This window comes from Notothenia rossii, assembly GCF_949606895.1.
Source record: "Notothenia rossii genome assembly, chromosome: 5".
Classification (NCBI taxonomy): domain Eukaryota; kingdom Metazoa; phylum Chordata; class Actinopteri; order Perciformes; family Nototheniidae; genus Notothenia; species Notothenia rossii.
In genome coordinates this window covers 20,591,727-20,615,527 of record NC_136903.1, presented here as the reverse complement: position 1 = coordinate 20,615,527, position 23,801 = coordinate 20,591,727, and the positions used below count along the sequence as shown (strand labels likewise).

At 40.8% G+C, this 23,801-nt stretch overlaps 2 protein-coding genes across 6 annotated transcripts; one reads left to right on the top strand and one right to left on the bottom strand.

The window, feature by feature from the left end:
* The first annotated feature begins 1,609 nt into the window (after positions 1–1,609).
* On the top strand, positions 1,610–11,647 carry ric8b (RIC8 guanine nucleotide exchange factor B). Of its 3 annotated transcripts, none has more exons than XM_079683258.1 (10): positions 1,610–1,864; positions 2,291–2,338; positions 2,441–3,070; positions 4,314–4,408; positions 5,962–6,112; positions 6,423–6,518; positions 6,667–6,811; positions 7,396–7,540; positions 7,669–7,788; positions 9,658–11,647. In XM_079683258.1, the coding sequence occupies exons 1-10, from the start codon at positions 1,781–1,783 to the stop codon at positions 9,761–9,763; spliced, it is 1,620 nt and encodes a 539-aa protein (XP_079539384.1). In that variant the 5' UTR covers positions 1,610–1,780; the 3' UTR covers positions 9,764–11,647. The 3 variants fall into 3 exon arrangements, with proteins under 3 accessions (XP_079539384.1, XP_079539385.1, XP_079539383.1); XM_079683259.1 differs by having other exon boundaries at positions 6,420–6,518; positions 7,399–7,540; XM_079683257.1 differs by having other exon boundaries at positions 6,420–6,518.
* On the bottom strand, positions 10,940–23,568 carry LOC307040435 (NAD-dependent protein deacetylase sirtuin-3). 3 transcript variants are annotated; one of them, XM_079683261.1, is made up of 9 exons: positions 23,239–23,568; positions 16,488–16,596; positions 15,498–15,709; positions 14,415–14,558; positions 14,021–14,253; positions 13,595–13,695; positions 13,354–13,515; positions 13,044–13,256; positions 10,940–12,273 (listed from the first exon to the last, which is right to left on the bottom strand). In XM_079683261.1, the coding sequence occupies exons 3-9, from the start codon at positions 15,698–15,700 to the stop codon at positions 12,079–12,081; spliced, it is 1,251 nt and encodes a 416-aa protein (XP_079539387.1). In that variant the 5' UTR covers positions 15,701–15,709; positions 16,488–16,596; positions 23,239–23,568; the 3' UTR covers positions 10,940–12,078. The 3 variants fall into 3 exon arrangements, with proteins under 3 accessions (XP_079539387.1, XP_079539386.1, XP_079539388.1); XM_079683260.1 differs by lacking the exon at positions 16,488–16,596 and having other exon boundaries at positions 15,498–15,708; positions 23,239–23,567; XM_079683262.1 differs by lacking the exon at positions 16,488–16,596 and having other exon boundaries at positions 14,415–14,555; positions 15,498–15,708; positions 23,239–23,565.
* Between the last annotated feature and the right edge of the window lie 233 nt (positions 23,569–23,801).

Genomic DNA, 23,801 nt, shown 5'->3' with positions numbered 1-23,801 from the left:
CAAATCCATGTCCTTGGACTGTGGAAGGACTATTACGTGGACAAAGAGAAGACATGCAAACTTAATGTTTTAAATGTGAGGCAACTGTATCCTGATCCCATTTGGTGGCTTGTAAAGTACCACTGTTCACCAGTTAGTCATAAAGAGGTGTATTTTTCTGCAGCATCACATAACTGTGAAAAAGCAACTGTGGGATTTTATGAAAAGACTGAACTGCAGGATCCTCGCCTCATTCAGTGTTTACAATAAATTATTGTATTTAATTTCCCAAATCTCTGACTGGTCATTTTATAATTTTCTGGAAAGGAAATTACTTTAAAATAATTTCTTTCATTTTCAAATTCAAGATTAAGCCACACAGTAAATATACATGTCAAACTATTGTTGCGATTAAAATGTTTCCTGTCAAATGTATTTTAAAACTTGACTCATTTCAAAATGTTTCGGTCATTTTATCCAATATAAACTGTACGGAGTACAGAATTTTATACTAATTCATTCATTCTCCTTTCCTTTTTATGTATCTTGTGTTTTCCGCAAAAACCCAAAACACAAGTTACTTTTACAGCTATTCTTACACCTAGGCAACTTGTTCTACTTTTAGACAAATAATGTGTTTTTATACAATTTTGAGCACATTTTAAATTTAATTTATTGTATTTTGTATTTACTGCACTCGAGGATACATTCGAAGTTCTTGACATTTTCCGGATCGACTGGCCTTCATGTCTTAAAGTGATGATGGCCGGTCGTTTCTCTTTACTGAGATGAGTCATTCTCGCCATAATATGATTTACAACAGTAGTCAAATAGAGTTATCCATTGTGCACTAAGCCTACCTCTGAACAACACAACTGATGGAAGTAATTCCACAAATTGACTCTTGACAAGGCACGTGTGTTAATTCAAAACCATTTCAGGTGACGACCTCATGAAGCTGACTGAGAGAAGCCACGAGTGTGCAAAGCTGTCATCAAGGCAAAAGGGGGCTACTTTGAAGAATGTAAAATAAAAATCATATTCTAGATTTCTTAACACTTTTTTGTTAACTAGATAATTCCATATGTGTTCTTTCATAGTTTTGATGTCTTCAGTTTTAATCAACAAAGTAGAAAAAAATGTAAATAAACAAAAACCATTGAAAGAGAAGGTGTGTCCAAACCTTTGACTGGTACTGCATGTGTGTAAAATAGACATGATATCAAGATTAGTCCATTTTAAACACAACAGTTATTGTAAATACAGGAATATCCCAACACCATTTGGTGCCTTCTAGAATATTCAGAATATGTATTTACATTGGGCTATTCTGCATTTATGAGTACTTTTTTGGTACATTTTGATGCTTAAAATAATGTACTTTTACTAAAGATTTTGAATGTAGGACTTTTACTTGTAAACCGTTATTTGTGCACAGAAGTATTGCTACTTTTACTTAAGTAAATAGCATAGGTAAATACACATTTCGTCACCACTGCTGGAAACAAGGCTTTGATTCAGTAACATCTTAGGGTGTTTATTGGTGTCTATTATTTAATATATTATGCACAATATTGATTGGAGTATTTGAATACTATATATTTTTAATTTATCCTCCATTGCCCTGCAGTGGGACAACCCTGAAGTGATGGAGACGGTGGGGAGTTTCCCTGTTGACAGCAGCAGCAGCAGCAGCAGCAGCACACTGATTCCCTCACTCAGCTAGCCGGCCAGCTAGCTAGCTGCACCCTGCACCTTTTGGTCTACACGAAACTAACTACACTTTCACCAGATATCCACCATGGATTTAAATAATATTGTGTCACAACTTGAGAATACCAACGAGGAGGAAACCGAGAAGCTTCTGCTGCAGTACAATCGAGAGGTAAGTCTCGTTTTACGTGGACCAAAACAAACGACGGTGCTAACGTTAGCTAGCTAAACAACTAGCTTAGAGTTAGCTAAACATATTTAGCAGCCGAATGAGCTTAGATGTTTACACTTTCGTATGATATATGATAGCTGTATTGCATCGTTTAACATATCACACTAAACATATGAATGAGGCAACCCGGAGTTGTATGTTGTTTCCAACACCATCCTCCTGATAATGCTAATACTGTCTGCTCACTAACTATATTACTGCTCGTAGAGTTAGCATACTTTAGCTTCTTATTGGAGGTCTCTGGGAAATATGTATATCCGTTTCAAAGAGGCTGGGGTTTATTGTATTATACTTTGCATGTTAATTCAATATCTATGACCATTCAGGCTAAGTTGTTCGGTTCAATGAGCATCTTATATGTTTCAGAACAGTCACACCTTCAGTTTTGACCAAACGGAAGAGAGCCTGCGGATTGTAAGTACTACTTATTATCTGAGAGGTTGGTTATTAGATGAACACGGTGGCCCAGTTATGTTAACTTATTATCTATATATGTGCTATTCTGTGTCATCTCAGAAGCTGTGCCAGGGCGTGTTGTCAGTTCTGGGCAGGCAGGTGCAGCCCAGCTGTCAGAAGACATGTCTGGAGACACTCCGCATCCTGTCCAGAGACAAGCGTGTCCTCGGCCCTGTAGCCACCAGGGAGGGCATGCTGATCCTGGGAGGACTGGCAAGGTTGAATCCTGGAGAAGAAGGAGATGAGAACCAGAAAAATGGTCTGGAAGACACCCAGTCAGAGGAGGAGGAGAGGGTGGTGGTGGAGGCCTTGAAGTGCCTATGCAATGTGGTTTATAACAGTCCTGCGGCTCAGCAGGTCTGTGTAGACGTGCAGCTCGCTCATGGCCTGTGTGCCATTCTGCACACGGCCCGCACATGGCACCATGAGGTGGGTCTCTTCACGCTGCGCCTGGTCTTCCTGCTGTCTGCACTGAGACCAGATGTGCGAGGGGTTTTTCGGAGAGAATTGCATGCTGTAAGACTACTGACGGAGGTCCTGGAGTTTACCCTAGATGTGAGCTGGGTCGGTCCCTATGAAGCTGCCCCTCCAGATCCACAGGCCCTGCCTATGCCTGCAGAAGACAATGAGAGAACAATGGAGGCACTCAAAGCCTTGTTCAACCTCACACTGTCTGACACTGGTGGTGAGGTGAGTTGATGATGGGTTGTACATCTGTTGACCGCTAGTCGTTTTTTTTTTTTTTCTGTTACTCATTGTGTATGTAAGTGTAAAGAGCAGATCAAGTATGCATCATCAGAAAAGTAAATGTTTCTGTCTTATCCATTTAATCAATTAAAGATTAGACTGTCCTGGTCCACAAGGATCATTCATCTGCTGCAACAACAGCAGAAACATTATATCTATCTCTTGGGGGTCAGACAAACCGACCAGACATCAAAGAACATGTCGGTTTGTTTTGCATCACCTCCCATGGCCTGTGTCTTAGCTAAATGTATGCACTTGAACACTCTGCAAAGACTATAACCAAAGGCCAGCTAGCATGTGCATTCTGTGTCAGATGTACAGGCAATAAGTACAACGTAGTCTGTATTTGTCATTCAAAAAGGAAAACCGGAAGATCTTAGATTTAATACATAAAAGCAGTTTGTTGAACACTTTCACAGCACCCTCCCTTCTTTACAGTTTGCTTGTTCCCTCACTGCAGCTTTTGTTCTCTTGCACTGATTTGCTTAAGCTGAACAGCCAAACAGGATGATGTTAACCGTCAAAACAACCGGCTTAAGGTGTCATGGCCTTTAGTCATGTGACAGTGAGCCACTAAAACACAGCATTATATTTGTACACCAGTGCTTTTCCCTTATATGTCCAAATGTTCTGTTCATACTGCTCACACACAAAGGCCAAAATAAATGTATCATCCTGTGAATGAAATGAGACAGTATTTTGTTGATATCTTTTTGGTTTTTAAAGTAGTTATTAGGGCATAGTTTGTAGTTACAGATCATTTATGATAATCATTCTCCAAATTGGCTGTCTTGCCACATTTCATGCAATTTGGACCGAAGGCGACACATGACCGCCTCTGATACCGTGTAAGTCTTAATGACACCAAATGTAGGTGTTAGTTCTCAAGTTTGACCCTGCTCTCCTCTTTGACACTGTAGAAATCTAAGCTTCCTATTCCTTGTCCTTTTATAAATCTAGACTCAAAGCTTTGATCTCACTCTATCTCCTAGCTCTCCTCTTTTTGCACTTTAGACGAGCTGTGATGCCCCATAGATTTCTTGGCAGGTGTTTTTGCAGTTAGGCCTTATTGTCCATATCCTTATCCTTGTAGCGTAAGAACTTCTGTATCTAAGTGTTTTGCTTAACTTCTGAATATAACACTTTCTGCTTGACTTCATGTTTTTGTACATCCTTGATTTGATAGGAGGATGACCACCAGTTCCGAATCATCGCTGCCATCCTGCGTCATCTGCTGATGCTGAAGACTGAGACTGAGGATAAAACAGAGGAAGCTCACAGGTGGGATGTTTGTTAATATCTGAATCTGTTTTAGTCGTCTACACCCTGAATATTGAATGAAGGCACTCTGCTCTTTGAAACTTGTAAAACTGGTCAGACTCATTTGAAACTGATTTGCATTGAAAGTCACAGACTGACAAAGGGCTTTCACTGCTCAACACACTTAACTTGTGTAGATGGTCTGATAGCAGACTTCCGTGCCGGTTGAAAAGCTACGATGTTTCTTTGGAGCCTTGTCGGGTGTTTTATCTTGTAGATGTTCTCAGCTGTCTTGCCACTGCAGCAGAAGCATCTTATTCACATGGTAATTTAATTCAGGAATGCCAAGAATCTGTGGCCATAGACCAAATTTAAAGAGTGTCGTATAAAAGAGACCGATGTTTCCCTTGACCTATCAACTCAATGGCGGAACAGGTCATTGGCCCATTGACCGACATGACTTTGTTAAGATACTATGACATGTTTTATCTATACTGTAATTTGACTTGTTTTCATCATAGTTCTCAACATACCAGAAGTCGCGTTAACCGAATATTTTCCGTCTATGACGGAATTTTTCGAACAATGACGGAAAAATCTGAAAGCCGTCCGTCATTTTGACCGATTAAAACAAACTCAGAACAGCGCCAAAGTTTCCCAGCAGCGGGGCTCCGGTATTATGCCGTGTTATGCATGCCCTTCCAAAAGGAAATTATATAGTTTCCAAACTTAACTTTGCCGAACAGATAATTGAAATCTGAGTATTTGCTTTACGCTGTGCGCGCTTCCGCGAGGTGCATAACACGGCGCTAACAGTTCACGGACCGACTGGTGATGATGGATTTTGACGGAAATGTTACGATCCTGTCAGTCAAAATGACGGGCAGCGAAAAAGTCTAGCGCAACCTCTGCAACATACTATACTTTTTTTCTTCAGAATTACCCATACTTTTTTTTATGGCTTACTATATTATGATTTACATATTTTTCAACAGTCTATACTATGACTCTTTTAATTACATTTTTTAACATATACTTTTGAGCGCCTCTAAATGTGTCATCATTTGTCTCTTATTGGCTGTTGCAGGTCTACTCAGACAGTATATCAAAAAATCCCAACTAATGGATAAGACTCACGTTACAGACATATAACAGTTGATATATCTGCCCACAGAACGTTTCGCTTAATAAACACAGCTGGGGATTGTGGGGGTGTTGAACAATGTAAATATCTCTTCAACACGTTCTTTATTAACCTGTATTTCCTGTATATTGCTGTCCTGACAACATGGATGTGTGCAAATGCTTCACTCATAGCTCTGTGTAAGCCAAGAGCAAGAGATGATTCTCTACTTTGCCATGTGGGATCCTTTACTTGTGAAAATGACTCAAAGCTTTCATCTAATGTAGTCATCATCCTTTCTTCTTAAAGCTATTCTTGACTTATTTGTACTTCTTTAAGACAGCAGAGTCTTTGGCAGTTCATTACCTTTTCATTTACTTGACTTTTAAACATCAAACATTTGGTATAGAAGACCAACTGCGTCATAAATACTTGTTCTATTCATCTGCAGTCATGCCATCAACCTGCTGAACAACCTGCCTGTGTCCTGCCTGGACGTGTTAATCGATGTGCCTGTCCAGGGGGGCCTAGAGATGTACAGTGGGAAAAACTTGGATGCAATCCAGATGTTGATAGACTTCATGGCGAAAAGGATGGACAAGGTAAAGTTCATCCTCTGCAGCAAAGCCAGACAGAACTAATTAATCGACACTCCAGGAAACAGAGAGCTTACATTCAAACTATGACACATTTTACATTTCTATACTCACTTGCAGCCAGTAATAGTACACCTTTTTATTGTGACAACTTGCATCTAATTGATATGTTAAAGTAGTGCTAGACCTGCACATCATTCAGTTTCTTTCCCACCCATCATGCACTCTGATCCGAAACCCTCCCCTGATTTAAAATGTATTCAGTGGTCCATCTTGCAGCCTGTGAAGTGTTTGTGGTTTGTGTCTCTCCAAGCAGGGCTCCAACTACAAAGAGGGTTTGACTCCGGTGCTCAGCCTGCTGACTGAAGGATCCAGACATCACAGGGAGATCCGCAGGTTCATCAAAGCTCAGGTACAGAACATTTAGACATGATAATAAAGTATGGTCAGAATCTGCCCTGCTGAAGTGACCCTGTGTGCGTTCATGAGTCAGGGTTTGATTGTAATGACAGAAAAACAATAAACGCATAAATCAATCACCTGAACATCTGCACCTTCAGGTACTTCCCCCGCTGAAAGACGTAAAGATCAGGCCAGAGATCGGCACCACCACCAGGAACAAGCTGGTGCGCCTTATGACACATGTGGACATGGGGGTGAAGCAGACGGCTGCAGAGTTTCTCTTTGTCCTCTGCAAAGAAAGCGGTGAGCAGTGGTCGGGGCATGGGAGGAACAGAGTGCAACCCCACAGATCAGAAAACATGAAGTGAGAGCAGGAATAACTTTGGTTTAGTTTGAGTTTCAGTTCTTTACACACAGCTCCAACACAAGTACTCTCATGAGACATATTGGAGATATGTGAAATGGGACTCCCTGATAAGAACATCTGAAGCTTGAGACTAGGGGCAGAAAGCATTTCAAATACATTTTGATTATCTGTTGTGTAGATTTCTTTAAAGCGTGTTTTATAAAATAACATTGGGAACCACCTAGGACTAACCAAATACCCTAAAAAGGAACTAACCTTGCTACCAAATGGTCCCAAAACATTCATTCCATCAGTTCTAACATTGGCTAAGATGCAGTGAATGGAGACATAGGGCAAGTGGAATTAATGTTGGATTAAAAATGGATTACAGAGCAGGGTTTGTAGTTTAGAAGTTAAGTGTGAATAATGGAGTAGTGAACTATCAGATGCATGCCTGCTGCGTTGCTATAACTACCGCTAAGCTCATGCTCGCTCTAGATGTAACTTCACGATCTTGTGTATGTGTGGTGTTGTCTTGTAGTAGACAACCTGTTGAAGTACACAGGATATGGAAACGCAGCGGGACTCCTGGTGGCTCGAGGACTCCTTGCAGGAGGGAGAGGAGAGACTCAGTACTCGGATGATGAAGACTCAGACACAGAGGAGTACAAATCTGCTAAACCATTGTGAGTGCTCTGCACAGATCTTAGGGCACAGCTCTGTGAGCCCAACGTGTTTAGTTCATCTGTATGCATTGATCATGTATGAATCCGCTTGCTGTTGTACTTTATTTGTGCTCATCTTCTTGTTCCAGCATCAACCCCATCACCGGTCATGTGGAGGAGCCCATGCCGAACCCCATCGAAGAGATGACGGAGGAGCAGAAGGAGTACGAAGCCCAGAAACTAGTCAATATGTTTGACAAGTTGTCAAGGTAACAATGCTAAAATATAAAAAACTCTAAGAATAACTCTACTAGGGACTGTAGAATCCTCGGTTGAGTAATTCAACTGTAAGTGTTTTATTTTTCTGATGTTTGTTTTCAAGTTGTTGTTTTGGTTGATAATGGACAGGAGAGAGGTAACAGGACATGAGGGGAAAATGTAACAAAGGTGTTTCAGTAACAAGGTCAGTGTCTCAAACCCCTTGGTCGGGAACATTAACAGCATAAAATAGCACAAAGATGAATCAAATGCTCAACGGACGGTAGTCAACAAACAGAGAAACAAACAAACAAACTTGACATGCCACTGAAATCTTTCCAAAAGTTACAAAAAAAATCCTCATTTGTCAAAAGGCTCTACTAAGATCATTAACTTTTTGAGCTGGAGCAACAGTTGCTTCCCTGCTCAAATTATTCATATTATTCATTGTTTCCCCTGCGAGGACCCCACCTGTATTTGTGTTGACCTTTCCTCAGTGAGCAGAGGCCAGTCAGTCAGGCACAATGGCGTCACAAAGGTAACAGTGCGCCCGCTCCCTGCCAACCGCTTCATCAAAGGAAGAATCTCTTCCTGTGAGCTGCAGCTTTAATTAGGCCCGACTTCCAGCACGCCGCAGCATTCAGCCGAAAGGAAGCTGCCGGCACGCCGCTGCAGCATCATTACCGCAGCCCCGTTAATTATCACCTAATTGGTAGACACAGCCGGCTCTTCGGCCCCGGCTCCTTTTATGTGCCGCATTCAGGCTCTCTCAGATAACACATGTGTCCTGACTTCATTCTGAGGAGCCAGTCAGAGAGTGGACTGAGACAGAGGCACAACTAACAACAAAGCCAATTTGAGGGGAACGTGCAGGGAGAGACACGAGTGAACAAATGTGCAAACGTAAGAAAGCTGACCTCGTCCTTGTTAAGCCGAAGAGGGGGTTGAGCTGTAATGAGACGCGTGCGCCCAGAAGAGGAAGATTCCTCTCCTCTTTCTTCTGCTCCTCAGTGGAGGAGGTGTGACGCTGAGGGAGAGGTGAATCCTCAGTGCAGCTCTAAGGAGATCGCTCAGAGCCCTGGAAGAATGTGCCCCTCTAACTGCTTAACTGGTCCTCCAATTAGCACATATTCTGCACCCCCGTTTACACCTGACAGACCCCCAGTCCTCTCACTGCTCGGGAGGAGAGGAGGGATTATTTCTGCACTAATTGGGAGGGATGGTGTCACATGTTCCTTTGTTTTGTCTTGTTAGGCTTCATTTTACCTGCCGACACTAACCAGTGATCTGAGGCTGTGGACTAGTGGTGCCTCTCAGTAAAAAAAAAATGTCCTTAGAGAAACCTGCAAAGAAAACACTTAAATCTATTCTGATTGAAGCACATCCTCCTTCTCCTATCCAACTACAGAACCTGCCCTTTAACCAGGATAAGTTACATTTAATTGGAGGAATCAGTAGCGATTACATGGCCATTTATTTTTGGAATCTCCTTATAACTGAATGCAAATGGGTCCTTAATAAATCGGTGGTGGGTAATTCTCTGATAAACCATCTCAGAGGGAGGGGTGACACACAGTGCAGGTATAATTGGATTAGGATGAAGGGGCAGTCGTGGCTTTGAGGAGATTAGTTTGAGCGCTGATCCTGTAATTAAACTGCCAGGAGGGGGGAGGGGGGGGGGGTTGAGGATGGCCAGACAGGGGCAAGTGGGGTTGTAGGGTGAGGGTCCTTGAGCTCTGGATGTAAGAGGGTAAAGATGCAGGAGTGAAAGCCCCCTTTAAACTGCCCGAGGACACAGACAGTGCTGAACAGAGCAGGGGGTTTTGTTTGTATTAAAGATCAATTCAAACAGGAATATGTTTTTCTTTTTGTGTCAACAGGCAGAATGTGATCCGGCCGATGGGGGTCATGCCTGACGGGACGTTAGCACCACTTGAAGAAACTCTCTGCGACCCCCCCGATGACTCAGGATCGGACTCTGACTAGGCACGCCACTTTCAGGCCCCATGTTCAGGCCCTCAACACATCCCAGAGCTGTGTCCCATGTCAGTGTCAGGAGGGTTCTCAGAAATCCAAACAAATGCTGAAATGTAGGATCTGCTTTTTTAACTTGGATGACCAGAAAGTCACCCTAATTTGACAGATTTGTGAATTAACATTAGGACGTTTAAGTGTATCAAATGTTTCAGAATGGCAGATAGTGAATCAGGTTAACGATAAATGTGTTTAAGCGATGTAATTTATGTTGGGCAACATGGTGTATTTAATATTAAAATGTGACGGTGATCCGGTCCTGAACTGGGACACAGCTCACCATGTCCCCGGAAACAGTGGAGGCCCTGTGGCAGCACTGAGACCTCCTCCAGAGAGGAAGTGGACTTGATGTGCATCAGAGACTTTGCAGTGGCATCAAAATGCAAAGGAGATCACCATGGTTACTGTTGCACCTTCCTCATTTATTGTAGCACTCCTTAAGTTTAAAAAAAAAATAGAGGTAATAATATAATTCTTTGCTGGATCATGTGTAGGTCACTGAAAGCACGTTGTCATAGTTGAAGTATCACTGGGTCTGAATAATCATTCCTTCACATGTGCTTTTGTTTTTTAACATTTCTCTTCTTTCTGCTACATGATGATTTAGTTATCTCTGTTTCTAGATTACTCAAGCGCACATAATAGAAACTACTTTAAATATGATATCAACAAAAACTGTAAACAGAGACCCTTGTTGTTGGTTTAAAATCATGGGGTATGTCCGTTAGAGACAACTAGATTGGTGAATATTTAGAGATCAGGCAGTGTGGATAGGTTTCGCTTGCAGCTCACACTGAGTCTTTGTTCGGTTGTGTAATTATGAGTGTTGCACACCAGTTAGTCGCCATGTAAACCTTCTGAATTCAGGGCTTGTTGGTTTGTGTCACTGAAATACCTTCTTTTTTTAAAAATGTATAAATTGTGGAGAAACGCAACCTTTTCCTGTGGTGGACGATAGTGAAGAGATTGTTTCTGCCTGCTGTGGACTCTCGACAGAGAATTGTGTAAACTGCAACGATTGTTTTTCTAATTCATTTTACTTTTGCCAAATCCGCATTATGTTAAATCAGTTGATGTTTTTCTTTTTTTTTCTAGATTGAAATGTTTGCTAATTTTTATACAATTCAACATGTCTTTAAACTGATAAGACTTATTTTTGTTGGTACAATTTAATTTAATATCTGCCACTTTTTAAATAAGCCGTATGCAACAGATTTCCCCCCCCCCAAAGTGAAACCCTGACTTTGGATAAGTGAGACTTTCCTTGTACAAAAACAAATAGCTGATTACAATCCAGAGAAACCGAGTAATGCTTTAACCCAGAGAACATGTGTCATTATTATATGATAAAGGAAACAGAGACTGTTTACTTGTTTTATAATGAATAATCATGAGCACACTTCACCTGACCTGAGAATCCTCACTACTGCCTCTTCACACAGAAAATAAATGATCTAGAGTTTGCCTCACAAAAGACTTAACTCCGAGTCACTCTCTTAAACTTCATGTGACTAATTTAATGTTTTTTGTTGCTTAGAAAAGTCATAAAGGTCAGACATACACAAATTAAAGTCAAAACCTAGCAGTAAGGTGTTGGGTAGCACAAACACTTTTTCCCTTTCAGTTAGTCATGCAGCCGTTTCTCTCGTGCTCCTGTGTAAATGCCTTCTCTTTCCTCCACAGTCATAGTGGGATATATTCTAATTGCATGTTGATCCCTGCTCTATCTGGAAAGCTTTTGTTGTATTTTTGCACACTTTATATACTGTAAATATCAGCACACTTATTTTATGTGAGGCTTCCACTGAAAAGTTAATAAACTGGAGAATAAGAGCAGTGGTGGTTTTTCTCTGACTAATATTACATAAACCTTGTTTTTAAATGACAATTCCTTTATTGAATTTTGTTTAAAATACAGTTAATAAAACATTAACAAGATGAGTGACATGGGACGTATAAAACACCTGAATAAACATCAGAATTGTTGCTACAGTACATGTATAGTAGTGTTCTCGATGGACACTCGCTCTATAAGTGCTATAAATATGCTTGTAGATAGCTTGATAAACACATTTTTTAATTTACATATGAACATACAACTATGACACACTGTGACTCCCAGATAAACAGGTAAGTTGCACCTTCAGTCCATTTTAGAAACGAATGAGTCGTGCATATGAACAGGTAACTGGAGAACAGTGTTAGTGTCAGAAGAGCAGGAACAGTTTGAAACCTTTCCAGAGCCTATTGTTTAGGAAATGTCAGCGTCAGGTGCTCTGGCTGGAGGACGCAGAGCTCTTGCTGTCTGTCTCCGAGTCCGTCTCCTCGCTGCCGCTGCCGCTGCTGGCTCCCCTCTGCCCCCCCGCTCTGGACCTGGAGGTCTCCGTCCCAGCCGGAGCTCCTCTGCTCTGACAGGACGTCTGGTCCACTGACAGAGGGCTGCTTATCAGCGTAGGGAGGCTCTGCAGAAGAAGATGATTCACATAGTCAGCAAAAGTGTTTGAAAATTGAGCCCAGAGACATTTTAAGAGCAACTTCAAAGATTATAAATGAAGATCTCATTGGGAGTACTAATGTTTATAAAACAAATGGTGGATTAAGGCCATTTCGGATGTCACTCATTAGCCCATATATGGAAGCTATTGAAAATACTAGTTTTACAATTTAAGAAAAGCTGATATTCAGACAAACATACATTTTAATAAAAGAAGCAACTAAATAAGCTATTGAAATTAACTGAAATAATCTTCTATAATAATACTTTTATGACAAATCATAACATTTAATTATCATATTTGTATTGCATAATTTGTTCACTTAAACCAGCACAGAGGAATCGTTAATAACATTAGTTGTGTGTCATTTAAACGTAATTTATTGATTGTCCCTAGGTGAAACCATGTGGCTTTGGAGCAAGGGCAGTTGGTGGTTAAGTTGCATTATGGGTAATGTAGGTAAGTAAAACTAATGATCGAAACCAAAAGATGACATCTAAGGCTCTGCAGTTATCCATTGTTAGTCTGAATCTTATAGAAGTGCAATGTCAGCAGCATGGAGTATTTTTAGGTATCTACCTTTTTTCTTTTGTTTATACGTATATATCACCAGTGCTTTGCGTTTCCCTTTGGATATCGCAAAAGTATGTTTAAAAAAGAATCTCAAGACTCACACCTTGCATAATAATCTTTAATAAATTAATTTGTATGGCGTTGTGTTTTAAAATGGAACCCACCAGTGTTTCCTGACTCCTCATCAGCTCCTCTATGTCATCTTTCCAGCCGAGCATTTCAGCAAACCTCCTCACTGTGTCCTCCAGGTCGCCCAGCTCCATGTGGTCCGCCCTCCGCAGTGGGACCTTCTCAAAGGGTCCCACAGCGTTTCGGTTCAGGAGGAGGCGGGGCACGGTGGAGCGGATTGTGTTCACCAAGCTGGCAAATGGCTCAATCTGAAACAATAGATTTTGGTTCAGATAAAACCGAGCTCAGTGTTCTGCTCAAAAAATGTATTGAACCAATTAGAGGAATGGCATTCAAAATGCTTACCTGTAAAGATGTGCCCATAATGATGAGCAGGTCTGCTTTGGGGAAGTCTTGAGTGTTGAGGAAATATTTCTGAGGAAGGTCCTCTCCAAAAAACACAACGTCAGGTTTCACTGTTGCAGCGCAGAAGGTGCATATGGGGAGTTTATCATTCATTATGGCCTGCTGCAGAACCAGAGAAGAAAGCATTGAATAGAAGGACTGTTTTACATTTCAAGATGGTGTTTTTTTAGGTCACACATACCTTAGCCTCTTCAGCGGGGTATGCAGTGTAGCAGAGGTGACAGGCAGCTGTGGCAAAACTACCGTGAGCTTCCACAAGTTTGTCATCTGGGATGCCACACACTGTAAAGACAGAAACATATTATAACTCAAACCAACTTTGAATCTTTTTTCCATTAGACAAACCAGGAAAGCACAAAGGAAGTTGTGCAGGAAACACAATGTGGAATTTCTAGTGCATCAAACTCCATGCGAGAGATAATGTTAAATATTTGTTCTGCAATGGTAAAAAGAATGCAGTGCAGCGTCAACACACATTGATGTGCAAGGACCTGTTCATTGCGTCTTTAATTTGGATTTACATTTAATGTCTATTTTTGTACTCCTTATGAAATTGTTTAAGTTTAAACAGTTTTTAAAAAATGTATACAAATAAGATCTCTCTCACATCTTTCCAGTCCGTCGATGTTCTGGGTGTACACTCGGAGCAGCAGTCCTTTGTGATGAAGCATGCGGATGAAGTAGTGTATGTAGTTTGGACGGTGGCTGCCGGGATACAGAGCCTTGGCCAAGGAGAAGAAGGGCTGCGGGTCGTTGGAGAAGTAGTCAATGTTGAAAATAGCTTCTGGGTAAGGGATGTTGTACTTCTCCAAGTTGGCGTAAAGACCGGTTCCTGGAGTTCTGGAAACGTGGAAATACAGGCACTTTGATTTGGACATTATGGTGATGGTTTCATTAAAGTGTCTTTATTGTACTTTCTATATCCACTTAACAGTAGAAAGACTAATATAATAGATCAAGGAAAGATGATGATGATGGGGCTGTAAAGAGAACAAATGTACCTGAAGTCTGGGATGCCGCTGGCCGTGCTGACTCCTGCTCCGGCCACCACCACCACGTTCTTGCAGCGGCCCAGTTTGACCAGCCGAGCCACAGAGGCTAGACCCCCCCGGGAGGAGGATTTGACAGCTGAAGCAGATGGACTGCTTCCAAAAAAGACACAAAAACATCTTGATCCCAAATAAGACAATCCCCTGAATAATACCTTTGAATGAAGGCAGTGTGGTCTCCCATTTGCTCAAAAATTGTATGCTCCCCAGCCACAGTGGCCCTGACGCCCAGCATGCATTGCTCCGATTACTTCTTTAGACAGTGTATTTTTAGTTAAACATACCGTATGTCTCACGACTATTACATGTTTATTTTGTTGAAATCTAGCATCATTTTTAATATAGTACAATGCCTCCACTGTTTTAGTGTTGTTACACGTATGTATAAATGTTTGCATATGTGGTTATTTGTGTACATATGTATTTGCAAGTTACTGATAATAATATGTTTGCCTCCGTTTGTCAATCACTGACATTAAAGGTCTCCTATTATACTGTTTTACATCAATATATTATTGGTCTCAGATATGTACAAAACATGTCTCTGAAATGTTCGGCTGGAAATACCAAACAGATCGTGCATTGTAGCATCCCATAATCCCCTCTGTTTCAGCCCTGTTTCAAAAGTGCTGATTCTGGGTCTGTTACTTTAGATGAAAATAAGGAGCCACGCCCCTCTGAGAGATATTTGGTTAAAAAGAACCCAATGGTGCTCTAGGAGGAGATTCAGGTGATAAGGTGGGGGGGGGAGGGGTTACCTTGGTTGGTTATTGGCTAATGATTACACAAGCCAAAACATCGTTATGACATCATAAAGTTGTCAAAATCTGATCATCTGACAGGTTTTTATGTAAATGGATCAGAACAAAAAGTGAGCAAATCTTTTATACACATGTTGATGTATAAAAGTGAAAAAGTGGATTTTGAATAATAGGTGAACTTTAAAGTCACAGTTAAACCTCCTGCTCTCTGATTTCCTGTTTCTTACCTAGACTCTATAAAAACGTAAACCTTTTTAGGGTCCCCAGTGCCCACCTGTTATTGAGAGTGTCCTGTCCGCTCATACTCATCTGACTGAGGTCCTGGGCCAGAGCAGAGTCAGTCTGCTTCCGTCGTTGTTTTCCGTACGGACCCGGCCCGGAGTCCAGCCTCTCTGCGGGCTCGGTGAGTCGGCTCCAGGCGCTGCGGGTCACCCTGGGGACCGGAGGCTGGCTGGACCTGGACCTGGACCTGTTCATCCCAAAATCTGTTGACAGCAAGCCAAAAAATAAACATTCAGCCTACATTTAAAAATCTATCATTGTTCATGACTTGTAAATCACAGCACAATGTGGGATCTATCCAAAGGACATTTTAACCTCCAACAAAAAAAAAGAATCAGTTGTTTTTGGCTGTACCAAATGGAAAATATTTAGTTCAACCCGTATTGTTCTAACTGCACTAATTAAATATTGATTTGTTTGTCAGTGATTAGCTCTTCATTTGCTCCCCCTCTTTCTTCTGTGTCCAACATTTAAAAAGCTGTTACACTGAAAGCACCCTTTTCCCCTCACCCTCTCTCCGCTGAAATGTTTTAAAACTGTCAACTGTTGAACAAAAGGTAATGGCTGCAATATATTTAGCACCCCCCCCTCAGCTATGCTAATACAGTCCACAGCTGTGGCAGCTTTACTGTTCAGGGAAAGCGGAGGGGAGAGCAGAGGGGCGGGGGGGTGAGTTAAAAAGAGGGGTAACAGAGGTGAAAGGGAACCGCAGATTGACTGTGTGTCAACAAACCCAGCTGGGAGAGAAAAGAGGATGCCCCCTAACGGCCCCCTGAAAGTGAGGAAAAAAGGGAGAGGGGGGCTAGAGATAAATGATATAGAGGCGGGATTCAATAAAGGGGGAACAGAGGAGTAGAGGAAGAAGAGGAGGAGGGAGGTTTCTTTTCCAAAGCTATTCTAGGCCTTCAAACAACTTCCATGAGGGATGAGTGTGAGTGATCAGGCAAAGGCAGCGGACAAGGAAACAAAAGAGCTACATCCCATAAAACACCACTGCTTCAGAGGGCGGCAGGGAGATAAGACCAGCTTTTCTCCCGGAGCACCTTATCCCCTCTGGACGGGACAGCAGAGGTCACTGAAGGCTTACTGAGCTGCAGCAAAAAAGAAAACACAATACCAGCCTTTCAGATGAAAATGTAAATGTGATGTAAACGTGCTTTTAGCTTAAAAACATGTACACTTTGGCCTCTAACCACTTTAGATAACCCGGGATAAAGTAGTATCCAAACTTTCTTTTAAGGAGCTCAATCTTCTTTCACTTTGCCTCCTTACAAAAGATTGAAGCCCCCACATTACTACCATTTCTTTCCCTCCCTGCACATCCTAAAGAACTATTAAAAACAGCGGGAGGGTGAGGGTCTCGGCTTTTGTCCGACACCTCTAAAAAAGACACTGCTGAGTACATGCAATAAATCACCAGCCCAGTTATTAAGGTCTCACACTGATGGTGTGCAGAGGCAGAGCCAGAGAGTCAACACACCCTCTGATCATATCTGCAAAAGTCACACTCACATAAAAAGTCTTGTGAAAAAAGGCCAGAAGGACCGAGGACAACAAATAGAGCACACAGGTGTTTTTTCTCCTGGGATGATATTGAAACCTGTAGAGTGGAAGCAGGTTACAACCAGTCAGAACAGAGCAGCAAAGGGCCATGTTTACAAAATGGAGGACACTTCAGCAACAACTTGAAACAAAAAAACTGAAGAAGTTTTTGTCGGTTTTAAAAACAACATGAAGTCCGGTGCGCATATTTATTTTTATGAGATCAAATGCTTTTTTGTGTTTTTTAAACACTTAATAAAGGCCTAACTGTGCCACAAATACCATTATTATTCTTTAATGGCAAATAAATCCCTGTGTAAATGACAAAAGGCTTTAAAAGGATTTGACAGCCCCCCCCCCCCCCACCCCCTCCTTTTTACTTGGCCTTTCACTCTGGTTGTTCTCGCAGCTCTCTCCCAGTCGATAAGCTGCAGTGTGTCCCAGTACCGGACCACCAGGAGTGTAGCTGCTCACATGAGGGTTACAGTGATCTAATTAGGACCGTCCTAACCCCCCCCCTCCAAGTCAGGCTAAGTGATAATCCTTTTATAACTTTTAATGCTTGGACTAAAAGCCAAAAGAAACAAGGAAAGTGAAAAAGTGTCAAACAACAAACTCCTCAACTACAGCAACAACTGAGGTACAACAAAACCTGAAACAAAAAAATAGAAAGAAAGAAATTCAATGATATTTCTTAAACCTTAAGATTGATTTGCAATTTAAATAACACATTTATTTTTCAATGAAGGCTGCATCTAACAATTATTTTCTGAAAGCGCCTAGGGAACAAGGTTTTAACAGAACATTTGTTGTTTATCTCTCACCCCCTTATTAGTCTGCCCCTACACTGTCTTCTGTCCAATAAAGGCAAAAATGACAAAGAAAATATAAAAACACAAACTGTCAAATATTTGTTTTCAACGGGCCACCGTGAGGCATTCAGTTAAAATGAAAATAAAATGAAGGAAAAGCAACAAATCCCATTTGAAAAGCTAGAACCATTGTTGTCAATGTGTTGATTGACTGATCAAATTGTGTTTGTGTTAAACTATTAAATATATTAAAAACAACCATAATCATAATTTCAGCAATATATACAAAATAAAATATAATTCCTCTAAAAAAAAAAATTGTACACAGTGATCAAGTTAATCCAGTTGCAATTCAGTTCAAATTCTTATGTTTATTATTTTATTTTTTCAAAATAAATGTAGTAATACAAAATATCGCAATACAATATATTAAATTAATATTATAAAAAATAATATAATAAACTAAAAGCAGTATTTTAGAGATTAGATGTATACTTTGTGGTCCAGTGTTATAAACCTATGATTTATTTTCACTGAAATAAAGTTGTTACGTCCCTATCCGACGCTCAATCACTGTCAGCAGCAGTGGGCTGAACCTGTGGACAGTCTCTCATTTCCTAGAGAGTCGATTGTTAGAAACCTCTACCTGATGGTTCTGTCACAGTAACAAGTCAGCTGTGTCTTAAAGGAGATTTGGTTAAGTGTAATGAGGGGCTTTTCCCCCAGCTTTTAACCCTCCGCTCTCAGCAGAGTTGAGGACAGCACACTTTGATCCCGGCTGCCGGCCGCCATGACACAGGGATGGCAGTAGGCAGAAGGGTCGCCATGGGAACCTCTTCATTACTTAGCTGGAGAGGCAAAAGCTCAATGTCGTCCTTCCCACCTGCTCACTAACGACATATCACTCTGTGTAGCATCTTTGTTGCTCTCTCAATCCACACAAAGCAGCCAGTCCTAATGTGTGTTGGTATAGTGTTTGCTCACACAAGGGAAGGCTGGGCGGAGGAGACTGATTCTGATCAGAGGGCCCATGGTTCACCAATGAGTCTTACTGTTACTTCTCTTCACCAGCGCCAAATGATACACCAACAAAGGGATGTGATGTTATTTGTGTGGATTCATTGAAAGAAATTGGTCTAAAAATAAACACAGGTCAGCTGTCAACAAAAATGTTAAGACTGCACTCATAATACATAGAAACATGTACAAAGCAAGGCTGCAACAAACCACTTTTTTCATTATCAATATTCTTCCAAATCATTATTTGATAAATCAAAAGAGCTCAGAGTTGTGCTTGTTTTTCAAAGCCTTATGATTATTTATAAACATAAAATAAATCTCAGATTTGAGATGCTGGAACCAGCAACTGTTTGAAATGTTTGGTTGATGGATTTTACAATAAACTGGATGTCAAAATATGTTTGGTAGACAGATTTTCTTTGTGAATTGGTTTATTAATTAATCGACTATGTAAAGGGCCATCCTCGGTTACAGAATGGCTAATCATTTTAACATTTTCTATAAGATTAAAAAGGGTAAGCCCGTTAGAATAGCATGTTAACAATTCCTGACTTTTTAGGGGGAAAAAGGAGAACCACTTTTGGATGTACAGCACGGAAAAAATTCAGGCACTCAAAATAAATTGACTGTGGTCTGGATTTAAAGAGGAGCAGCTAACAGTGAGGCTACACTGGCACCTGCTGGAACAAAACCTCATTACACAAATAAACGTCCCTCTCCTTTGAAAAACAATCAATACCACAGACTGACTGATGCTATGTCAATACACATATTGCATGACAGCACTAATAGGATTGTGTCACGTTGTTTAATTGTATTGCTTTTTTCCACAATGTATTATGATTTTAACTTTTACACTCATTGTATCATTTGTATTATTGTATGATGCCTAACGACATCAAGCAAAGGGACTGCCAGTGAAAACTAACCAGGGGTGTCAAACTCAAATACACAGTGGGCCAAAATTAAAAGATCGGTACTAGTCGAGGGCCGGACTGGTTCAATGTTTATTGCAAAACTTACTGAAATGAACTTATTGCACAGATTAAACCTGGAACTAACAAAGCTTAAATGATTGCCTATAAAAACAACATTAAATAATCAGTTGTATTCATTTCTTATGGCTCTATCTGCAGCTTTTCCCGAGTCATTTCTTATGGCTCTATCTGCAGCTTTTCCCGAGTCATTTCTTATGATTACATTTTTCCACAGGCCAACAACAGCTTCAAAAAAACAATTTCCCTCAAAGAAAAAAACAAACATGCCCTGTTGTCGCAAGAAAAAAAGTGCAGAAGGAAACACCCATTGAAACTCAGTGTGCTGCGTGATGCAAGTTCAAGCCAGATACTTGGCATCTCATCTTGGGTGCAAATTCATCAATGTTTGGAGTCAGGCTCTGAGCTGAGGAAATCCTCAGGGTTGAGTGACGGTGTGCGTGCAATATACCGGCGTGCCAGATCTAATAGTAATTAAAAATGATCCTGCGGGCCGAAATTAAATCCACCACAGGACGCATTTGGCCCCCGGGCCTTGAGTTTGACATGTGTGCTCTAAGCCAACACATAACTAGGTTAAGGCTACATTTATTTGAATGTTGATTTATGTACATTTTCAAATATTATAAAAATGTTATCACAGAAAAATAATTCTTCCCATTTTTGGACCATGTAAAGCCTGTTTACTCCCTGTATATCTATGTTCCCAGGTCCTCTGTTCTGTAGTTCATTATTCTGTTGGCATACACACATTAACCCTCCTGGCAAGTTTGACACTTTTATATTTTCATAAACATCATCGCGCTTTTTTTTTAACAAGGCTCCAAAACAGTCAAATAAGCACAACAAAACCAATGGTTGTCATTTTATTAGATTCTGAAGGCCTCAAAAAATGGTCACTGGTGTGTCGGGTCAATTCTGGCTTGGCCGTGACTTTGGGTGGTTATGAGGGCAAAACTTTACTACTATTCTTGTTTAATAATAATCAAATATACCCACAATATTTTATGGCTGCATGTCATACTATTAAAGACAAATTTTGTCTGGAAGTCAGATTCTACCCTATCTTTGATAAGATTTGAAGTGCAGAAAAAAAATTGGAGGCAGAAATGTACAGTATAAAAAAAAACAGTATTTGTATCAGTTAGAAAGCTGATGTGAGGTGTGAGCGTTCAGCCTAGTTTTTACCTAAGGAGGAATAAAGCAGTGACCTTTTCATAAGTTCACTCAAGACAAGGCCTTAAAATGTAATGATCCCCAAAACTGCAGTATGGATTTCAATATTTAAGGCTTGAATATTGAAATCCATACTGCAGTTTTGGGGATCAGGCGTTCCTTCAATAGCCCATGTCATATTATGTAAATACCTTTATATATACAGTCTATGGTAAATACAAATCTGAGTTACATCTTTGTGTACACATTGTGTTCCATATAAATCTAGGTAATATAGGATGCAAATCTAGGTAATATAGGATATATATATATATACAGTGGGGGAAAAAAGTATTTAGTCAGCCACCAATTGTGCAAGTTCTCCCACTTAAAAAGATGAGATAGGCCTGCAATTTTCATCCTAGGTATACCTCAACTATGAGAGACAAAATGAGAAGAAAAAAAATCCAGAAAATCACATTGTCTGATTTTTAAAGACTTTATTTGCAAATGATGGTGGAAAATAAGTATTTGGTCAATAACAAAAGTTCATCTCAATACTTTGTTATATACCCTTTGTTGGCAATGACAGAGGTCAAAAGTTTTCTGTAAGTCTTCACAAGGTTTTCACACACTGTTGCTGCTATTTTGGCCCATTCCTCCATGCAGATCTCCTCTAGAGCAGTGATGTTTTGGGGCTGTCGCTGGGCAACACGGACTTTCAACTCGCTCCAAAGATTTTCTATGGGGTTGAGATCTGAAGACTGGCTAGGCCACTCCAGGACCTTGAAATGCTTCTTACGAAGCCACTCCTTCGTTGCCCGGGCGGTGTGTTTGGGATCATTGTCATGCTGAAAGACCCAGCCACGTTTCATCTTCAATGCCCTTGCTGATGGAAGGAGGTTGTCACTCAAAATCTCACGATACATGGCCCCATTAATTCTTTCCTTTACACGGATCAGTCGTCCTGGTCCCTTTGCAGAAAAACAGCCCCAAAGCATGATGTTTCCACCCCCATGTTTCACAGTAGGTAGGGTGTTCTTTGGATGCAACTCAGCATTCTTTCTCCTCCAAACACATCTAGTTGAGTTTTTACCAAAAAGTTATATTTTGGTTTCATCTGACCATATGACATTCTCCCAATCCTCTTCTGGATCATCTAAATGCTCTCTAGCAAACTTCAGATGGGCCTGGACATGTACTGGCTTAAGCAGGGGGACACTTCTGGCACTGCAGGATTTGAGTCCCTGGGGGCGTAGTGTGTTACTGATGGTAGCCTTTGTTACTTTGGTCCCAGCTCTCTGCAGGTCATTGACTAGGTCCCCCTGTGTGGTTCTGGGATTTTTGCTCACCGTTCTTGTGATCATTTTGACCCCACGGGGTGAGATCTTGCGTGGAGCCCCAGATCGAGGGAGATTATCAGTGGTCTTGTATGTCTTCCATTTTCTAATAATTGCTCCCACAGTTGATTTCTTCCCACCAAGCTGCTTACCTATTGCAGATTCAGTCTTCCCAGCCTGGTGCAGATCTACAATTTTGTTTCTGGTGTCCTTTGACAGCTCTTTGGTCTTGGCCATAGTGGAGTTTGGAGTGTGACTGTTTGAGGTTGTGGAAAGGTGTCTTTTATACTGATAACGAGTTCAAACAGGTGCCATTAATACAGTTAACAAGTGGAGGACAAAGGAGGCTCTTAAAGAAGAAGTTACAGGTCTGTGAGAGCCAGAAATCTTGTTTGTTTGTAGGTGACCAAATACTTATTTTCCACCATAATTTGCAAGTCAATTCTTTAAAAATCAGACAATGTGATTTTCTGGATTTTTTTTCTAATTTTGTCTCTCATAGTTGAGGTATACCTAGGATGAAAATTACAGGCTTCTCTCATCTTTTTAAGCGGGAGAACTTGCACAATTGGTGGCTGACTAAATACTTTTTTGCCCCACTGTATATATAGAAGCTAGGAAAGAGCTCGTCATTGGGATACATAACAGCTTTTTAATCAGAAAAAAAAGTGGGACAAACAGATTCAGATAATAAAAGTAAATAAAATACCGGGATGTTTTTTCTAATGTAGCTCCATTCTGCAGAAAATGATTTGCATTGTTGTTGAAAGACGGAGGGTCGTCTACAACGACATATTCTGATAGTAAATATAATTACACGAACTTTTAACAGGGCTTTCATTAACATTATGTCATCATTCATCACCAACCTGTCTCTCAGACTGCGGAACGTTTGAATGCTGAACGCACGGCGACCACGGACTGACGGACGACTTTGTTGGTCCACTGTCCACTGGTTTCACATCCGAAAGGAAACTCGATAATCTACTAGTACTTTATCATTAAAATCTGAACATGTGATCCACCAGCCGCTGCATTGAGGTCAGATCTGATTCAGGAGTAATAAAGGTGACACCTCTTCTAAAATACATGTACTTTATCTGCAGCAGACCAAACGGCGGAGAGCTGTCACTCTGATGCAGTTTCCTGGTACCTACACAATCATTACGAATACAGGCGGGAAACACCAGCTGGAGTCACGTGGTACTAGTTTCCGGTGTTCAACTCCAGTGCTCAGCTCAGTCAGCTGGCCTCTTTCAAAGCATGCGTGTATGATATGGCAGAATGATAGAAAAATATCCAAAAGACTGAATTATCTTAAATGTAAAAGGAGATATCTGTTTTATTATAACAATATCACTCCAATGAATGCTAATGCTTTTTGATTAGATCATACATTATTTAACACTCTTGGACATTAAATGTTCTTGTG